This window comes from Gavialis gangeticus, unplaced genomic scaffold, assembly GCF_001723915.1.
Source record: "Gavialis gangeticus isolate Ggan-Ray unplaced genomic scaffold, GavGan_comp1, whole genome shotgun sequence".
In the NCBI taxonomy this organism is placed as follows: Eukaryota; Metazoa; Chordata; order Crocodylia; family Gavialidae; genus Gavialis; species Gavialis gangeticus.
The window spans coordinates 30028263-30036913 of record NW_017728997.1 but is presented as its reverse complement, the minus strand read 5'-3'; the positions used below and the strand labels follow the sequence as shown (position 1 = coordinate 30036913).

General features: G+C 36.4%; 1 protein-coding gene across 1 annotated transcript in view; it reads left to right on the top strand.

The window, feature by feature from the left end:
• Window positions 1-8651, top strand: part of CACNA2D3 (calcium voltage-gated channel auxiliary subunit alpha2delta 3) — a 1192973-nt gene that overhangs the window by 127 nt on the left and 1184195 nt on the right. The window contains exon 2 of the mRNA XM_019504610.1: window positions 82-163. Coding sequence (XP_019360155.1) covers window positions 82-163 — 82 coding nt within the window. The remainder of the gene's footprint in view (window positions 1-81; window positions 164-8651) is intronic.

The following is an 8651-nucleotide window of genomic DNA, read 5'->3' as shown; positions in this document are numbered from 1 at the left end:
GCGCGGCGCGCACCTGGCCCCGGCCCCGGCCCCGGCCCCGGCACGTGTGTGACATGTCGCCCTCCCCTCTCCCCTCCGCAGGGTCAAGCTCTGGGCCTCGGCTTTCGGTGGGGAGATCAAATCCATCGCTGCCAAGTACTCGGGCTCCCAGCTCCTGCAGAAGGTAAGGATCTCGCCAAGTGTCGGGAGCAGTGGTTGGAGCCCAGAAAATGGAGGCAGATTGAGTTTTCTAAGCAAACGGGAGAGCGGAGCGGAGCGGCGCTGCCCTTGGGCAGGGGGCGGGTTGGTTTTGGCACCGCACGTACAGTCCCGGTCCCCGCCGAGTCCTTACACCGCACTGTCTGCAGGCTGCTTGATGAACCAGTTATTTTTAGATGACTTGGTTACCCACGCAGATGTAAACCGAAATTACCGGCTTGCCAAATCCAGGTTGAAGCCTGGATCAGGCCTGTTTTGTACAGCTGTAGGGGTGGTGGGTGCTTCTCTGTGAAACATTGGGAACTCCTTTCAAGAGCGGTTTGCCCGTGTGTCATCCTTCGTTCTCGCCCAGTGCTGTAGGCATGCAGCTCACTGTAGCAGGGAAGGAAGGCTGCACTATTATCATCTCGGCAGTTTTTACAATCCCATTATTCCCCAATCATCTCAACCCAGTGCTAGGATGTATTACAGTATTACAGATAAGAGGCATGAATGTGGTTATCTGCCTGCTCAGCTGCACAGCTGGGTAATAACCTACTAAAGGAGCTCAAAAACTTGAGGAATTGGTCTAAGTCTACATCCTTCTGAAGCGTAATGAAAAGGTGGAATTGATTATTAGGCTTCTATCAGGAGCTGAATCTGTTCTCATTTAAATAGGCAACTTGTATGAAAGTTCCACGTTCTTGTAATCTGTGTTTATAGCAGGTGAATAATTAAAACTAGTGAGGGAGGAGGGAAGGAAGGAGGAAACGACTTCAAGAATGCAGTTCTGCTGCATTTAAAATGTTATCTTGAAAGCATGACATAGGAAGTCTAGAGTGTAGGGATGTTTCCAGAATAAGAAGCCCGTGATTTCTCAAGCTAATTTTTGGCCATTTTTCTCAGATAGGATTTTAGGCCAAAGTAACGTGTGTTGTATGTTCTGTGTGGTAATGAACTGGCCTTAATGTTTATGGCAGTTGCTTTGAAAGACTGATATCACTGGTAAATTATGTAATCATGGCTTTGCCTGGAAAATCAAACAAAAAGCTTAAGTTAAAATTAAAATTGGAGGGGCTGCATTAACGATCGTTGTATAAGGAACTCGTGACGCAGGTACTGCTGTTTTCAATGTTGTGTACTTAGTAAAGGTCAGTTCTTGCAACTGTTTAAAATACAGAGATTCTTAGGAACAGAAGTATTTGGTGTGTGTTCGTGCTTCCAAAGCTACTAAATTATTGGACTTCAACATTTGGTATCTGACATTCAGGATGCTACTTTCACTAATATCCAGCTTTTGTACATTCTTGTGTATACTCTGTGTTGTTATAGGAACTCTTTTTATTCATAAACAAATTACTCTAATTTTTTGAATTGCTGTCAAATATCTAATCAAATCACATTCCATCTTGGCTGTAGAAGTAGTCTTTTACTATTCAGACATGTTAATTTTTTTCATTGGGTGCTAAGTTTTATTTAACTTCGGAACTCTTTGTAAGTGATAACCTTTGCGCACACAAAAATTAACCCCCCCCCCCGCTGCATATAAACTGCCCTGTGCTTAATAGAAAAATACAAAACAGATTTAGTTTCTTGAAGCACTTAAGATCCAGTGTCAATATAAAATACTTAATCACTCTTTTTTTCCTCTCATTTTAGAGGATATTGTATCAGTATCTAAAGTGTTTCCCTCTGAAGTAAGTTTTCTTTCTTTTAGCTGATTATAACATAGGTAATTGGTAGCTACCATAGCAATGTATTTCAACATGTTTTCCTTTTTTTTTTCTTCAGTTCTTTCACCAGTGAATGCATGGGGTCTTTTTTTTTTAAGATTGACAATTACATGTTTAAACCCAGCTATTTGATTTTAATTTATTTTCTCTTTCTATGGTATTTCATGTTACCATGTGGAGGGAAGGGCTCAGTCATGGTTGTGATAAGTGTTTAGGGCTGTACTGCGGAAAATTTTATTTCTTCCCTTCCCCCGCTCCCTATTAGCATTTTGGTGGGCATAATATGAATAGGTGCTCTCAGTGCATTCTGTTTTAATTTTAGATAAAATTCAGGCCATGGTTTTTAAAGTTCTGTATTATTTTTCCCTTATTTTTGGTGGATGAACCTGGTTGACTGATAGCAAACACACCAAAAATACTCACAAAACAAACAAAAGCTTTGTTGGCGTGGAGTATTGTACCTCAGCTGTCTGTATCTTTAAAGTCCATTTTATATAAATCATCAAGCTTGATTGTTTAGAAATATAAATGAGAACAATTTTCAGTACTCAAATTGAGGGGCAGAAGTTAATCACAGCATTTGGCAAAGTAGTAATACAGTCGTATTCTAAACATTAACTTTTTTCCCCAGTGTCCAGTCATTTAAGGATCTATTTGGAATTTCTGCACTAGAAATAGGTATTAGTGTATTTCTGAAATCAAGATTCTGGTTTTTTTTTAAACATTTATCTTTATTTTATCATATTTTCAGTGGATAAAACTATACTGTCCAGTAAATTACAAAAAATAACAGATGAAATTAGAAAGTATATGTAAATGTGCTGTGTTTAGTCCATATAGGTATGCTAGCTATAAACTCTTTTAAAGTGAGGTTTAATAAAGTATTTCTAAATGAAAACCATCATACGAAGGTAATTCCATCAGCTTTTTCATATACAGTAAGGAAATTTGTTCTTTCACAGAAATACATTTGAAATTGAGACTGTAACAGTGGTATAAAATATTCTATATATTGGGTATCATGTGATGATTTGCTCAATTAAATTTTGGAAATGGAAATTTAAATAGGTTACTAAGGCAAAACTTTGCAAAGTTACTACTATGAAAAATAATTTAATAATAGCAATTAAACTGAAGTACTGCTGCGGGTTAAAATTGCTACTGTACTTTGAACATTAAATGACCAAGAGATTGCTGCCCTTCAGATGCTTATATAGAAATTATAACTAATAACGCCTCTGAAATGCTCTGTAGGTAAAAATGTATATGCATACAAATCTGTAGGTAAAAATGGAAGTGGCTATATGTAAATAAAAATGTATGCATATGCAACACATTTTAGTATTCTATTATATTTCTAGCGGTATGGTCTAAATGCTATAGAAATATATGGGGCATATGATGATGCTGGCTGTAGATGAAATCCATAAACTTTCATATATTTTTAATTTGTGGAAATTGAGACTAGCTGCTTGAAAACAGTAGCTTTCTGTAAAGCTATACTTCATTTTTATATTTAATAATTTATTTTTAAAACAAATAAGTACCATTGAAGTCAAGAACACTGAAAAGAGGAAAATATTGTTTAAAATGTATCTATTTTTAGTGAGGTTTTACAGTTGTCATGTATATTTGGCACCATAAAAGAAATTGTCTGCCTGCTTCTGTAGAGACGTGCATACCTTTCACTTAGCAAATACCGCTGGGGCCTAACGTTCAGTTCTGTGTGTAACACTCCTATGTGATACATAGAGTTGTGTAACTGTTCAGGAAGCCTTTGTTTTCCTTATGCTTCAAAAATCCATAGCTTTATTTTTGTATCTTGGCATGTTACTAAAAACCGTATGTCTAATATAGTAATTATGGCTAATTAAAACTGCACTAGGTAAGAAAGCAAAGTCCGCTGGAATAGCCAGACTTCTGTGTACAGGATTAAAAACTGAGTTTAAACACAGTTAATGTTTACTTTACCTGCTTTAATAAGAATATTGGAAGAAGTGAATTGGGAAATTTATGATGTTCATGTTCTATGGTATATCATAGTTTTGATTTCAATACTGTGGCAAAACAATGGTGGTCATAAAATGTAAGTAGGAAATGCAGGTAAAGTGCCTTCCTCCAACAGAAATAATTGATGTTTATGCAGTAAAGCTCCTCTAGCCCTGATAGAGTAGCTGGTTCTTTGAGTACACAGACAGGTTTGTGCTTTCTCAGGTTTCTGTCACAGAGACATTTTTTCCGTACTTGGCGCCTTTCATTTTCTCAGTAGTATGGGGCACTTTATTTATTGTTAAAATAACCATTCATTTTATCAGCACTTGCCATAAAGGTTGCTGACTTAGACACAAGTTTATTTGAAGGTCCTATAAGTTTTCCTTTCATAAGGTACTTGTTTAACTGAACCTTCCCCGTTGCATAAGTATGTGCTACTTTATTCAAACTCTGTATAGTATGCATGTGTCAACTGCAAGTTCTTTTATAGATTAGAGTTCCTCAAATCTCTTGCTTTCTCAAAATAACACTTCTAGTCTGCATACCCATTTTTAAACCTCTACATTTTTATTTGGTGTGCTGACTCCAATAGCTGCTATATCTTTTAGTTTCTTACAACTCTTGAAATGTCACTATAACATTATCATAACAGGGAGATTTAGATCAATTAGCATTCAGCTGGTGCATCTGATTCATACGGAACATCTATCTTTAGTTTTAAAACACATAATGGTAATTTAAATTTTTGCAAAGTTCACTTTATATTGATTTAGAGAAATTTAGTCAAATCATTTTGACATTAATTGCATTTCCCTCTCTTTTCAGCCTTATGCAGCCCACTTTTTTTTTAAATCTTGATTTTCTTTTATTTGAGCTAATGCAACTATTTGTATCAGTTTTGGGGAAGGGTCTTGAGGATTATTGTGCTGGTTCATAGTGAGATGCAGCTATGAATAACTTCTTCGCTAGACATCAGCTTTACATGTTATGTGTATTCTGATTGATAATTTTAATTATGCAGTTAAGCAATACTGAACTTCCTTGTAAGAAGTAACTAATATAAAAATAACGTTACAAGTTAATATGCTTGTGATTAAGAAAATTAGCATGGTAAATGGTATTAATCGTGCCAACACTCATGTTAAGCCAGTTATAAATAAATCACTTGAAGTTTGGATTCAGCAAAACTCCTGTTTCTTATATGTTTTTTGGACTATTTGCCCAATGACAAAATATACATGCAAAGATGTACAAACACTTTAATCCTAGGATTTTGCTAAAGTTATTTAAAAGTGCCATATACAAAACTTGAGACTTCAACTCCTTTTAATATTTCAGTGCATTTGAGCTGTATGCATGCAAGGTTATTCTTCACACCAGACTGATTACTAGGCATTTACTGCACTAGGATATTGCATGAAATCATAAAAGTGAGTTCTTCTGGAAGAATATTTCTTATTTTCCTGTTTTCAAGAAGAAAAAAATGTGTGTATTTGGAACACACTACAGTCTATTGTACTGAAGAAGCTGAAATATGCAGTACAACATTTCAGAGAAGGTCCTCATTTCAGATTGGCTGTTTAACCAGAGAACTAAGGTGTTGCTGTATTACCTCATTTTCAATCATGCCTTGTCTTTTCCATCATCAAATAAAGGATTTTTTCCCCTTTCCTTCTTAAGGTAAAGTCTTAAGTCTATTGAAATCAATGGTATAGCTGCCATTGCCTTTGAAGGAGCCAGTATTGCACAATGGTGTTAGAATGAAAATCACAGTTTCTTAACATTTGTAATGGCATACCTATACAGTCTAATCTTGCCTGAATCTCAGTAGCATTTTACTTTTAAAAAAAACAATTCTGAAGCAAAAAGAAAATATCTGTTTAACCAAGCTGAATTTTCTGCTTGTTCACATTAGTACTGTCTGCTCTTCAAAGGGTTCTACAAGCACAAAATGGTATTACCTGTATTATTTAAAGGAAAAGTTAGCAGATGGCTTCCATAAGTTTAAAGTATATGCTTTATAATCTCAATAATGACTTTCAACATGGAAATTTTTGAGTGGATGATCCAACTGGAAAACATTAGCTCTTAAACAGAAATGAATGCCATTTCCCTCACTTAATGTATTTATGGTTGGTTGTTTTCACATCCTGTATTGGAAAATACTAACGTTTCAAGGTTAAGAGCCAGTCTCCATGCAAATTATCTTCATGGTGAAGGTAAGTAGAACCATGAATAGATGCTGCATTGTTATAGTGATTCACTTTTAAGCAACTGCTAATCAATACTCTACACTTTCAAATGTCATTCCCATTATGTAGGATACAGTTTTGTTGTTGTTGATAATAAATGGTTACATATTGTAGAACACAAAAGACCATTAGGAATTTATAGGATGGACTATATTCTAGGTTTCTAGAGATGTTTTACCAAAAAGCCTGCATAAAATGTTTTGATTGTCACTCTGTTGCACTTAAAAGGGCCCTATCACTATAGTAGGCATGAAAAATTTAGATCATGTATAACTTTTTTTTTTCCTGAATAGGGCTCATTTTTTGTGAATGTGTATAGGATCTAACTAGTTATTCTGAAAAGGCTAAGTATAGTGAATATCAGCTTGAATGCTAAGGGGATTGCAAGGCCTTGAGTTCATAGAAAGCCTGAGCAAACATCTACTTTAGTGTGCTCTGAATGTAGCTGGATGGGGTCTTGTGTTTATAATTGGAAGGAATCTCTTCCCGAGATAAAAGGCCCTCTTACTTTAGATTTCATGCAAATTTTCTTAGGATGGGAAAGCCAGTCCATTCCTTTTGAGTATTGGTGACAAGATGAAGCATGAACAGAGGCATAATTTCAGACAACCAGGGTTTAGTCCACATTAGGAGTGTACAGATGGCAGCTGGCATCTCAGGTTTCACCTGGGAGTGAATCAGCAGCCAGTGAGGAGTCCAGAATACACATGTGATATATTATCAAAAACCTGTCTTGCTTAAGAGGTAAGCAGCTTCATGCCATAGTTGTTGGATCTTTTGAATAGCCTCAGGCAGAGCCTTCTGTGGCTATATAGGTTTGTGATGATAAAAGAATTGGTGGTGATCTCAACAAGTTCCACACTGACACAAGAAACAACCCAGTTGCAGATACTCTTAGGAAATGCAAAGTAGAAATGAGTCTGTAGTAAGTTCAGTTGTTTGCAAACAACCCTTTGATAATCAGCACACAGATGCCCTCAGTCATGAAAATAGTTGTCACATATATGAGGCCCCTTATATTTCTTTTCTGGTCTTTTGAGTGTACCCACACAGATATAGGACCTTAGGCCCTTACTTCCCTTATTTGGTAATTTTACAATTTGGGTATGGCACCAGGCATATGTCAATCACTTGTTACCATGCGGGTCAAATAGGCATCTTCATTCTTTTTCTTTTAGAGTCTGCCACCAGACTTCTTATAATACAAGGGTTTTTTTGTTGTTTTTTTTAAATTAATAGCAGGAACAAAACATTAGAGAGATAAGAACTTAACCTATTGTCTTGCAATTTTGTGATGGTGAGATGTAGGCATGCCTGATTTCTCCAGGTGTCCTCATTGGATTTTTCTGTCAGATTCTGGTTTCTTCCTTATCTTCCTTATGCAGCAAGAGTACCTTTTTCAAACCCTTGTCATAATTCTTGGTAATTCTGTGTCTAATGGATCATGGCTATTTTTTCAAAGCTAGATGTTCTGTCATTCTTTCCCTAAACGGCTCTTGAGTATTTGCTGTGAAGATAACAGTATATGAGTGAGATATCTGAGTGAAGCAAATAGATTAATGGAGAAAGCATCATTCCATTAATCAGGACAATACAGACTATTAAAAATTATTACTGTATAAGGCTGTTTCATCTGTGTGATAGTAGTCACAGTCTTACTGATATGGTGTACTCTAGCCTCCTAATTTGTGAAATGCAAACTTATGGTCTGTATCTCTTCCCCCTTTCTTTGGGCCTCAGCATATTTATCTCTTCCAAGAACCTTTAAACTCACTTCTGCTTTAAAATGAGGCAAACATGATGGACAGAAATAGCATTTTTGAATGCTGATGCCCAGTATTTGTATGTTGATTAGTTTGCAAAGCAGGGGTGTACTTGAAAAGAAAGTGGTTATACCCTTTGAACTAGATTATGACCCTTTGGAGATGCACCTGAGTTCAGGAAGTGAAAGACATAAAGATAGTTTATTTCTGAGTCTTACAACAGGGTTCGCAATATAGTTACTAATCTACTGAGCTCATGTGAGCATTATTTTAGAAAAGCTTCATTTTTCCCCTACACATGATGGCCTAAAGCATACTGAGCCATATTGCTTGCTCTTTGAATTTATCTCAAAGTTCCAACTGATTATATGTATGGTTGTAGAATTTTTTGTGTATTTTTGAACAAGTTATAGTAAGTTTCCTTATGGCATAAGTTGTCTTAGTTTAGAAGAAAGAAACAGACAAGACTGCTCGGCTTTAAAAGTCTCGGACAATAGGGGTGTGCGGAGTGGGCCCTATTTGACTTGGATTCAGCCCAAATCGGGGACAGAGATTCAATTTGTTGATTCGGGACACTGTCCCTGATTCGATTCAGCTGAATCCAAATCTGAAGATTCAGTGCTGATTCAGAGAATTAGTGATTTGGACATAGACACAGCTTTAAAAGTTTTTTCTACATACCTTGAGGTAGCAGGCATGGCTCGTGATTGCTGCAATGCTGGGATGCATGGAGC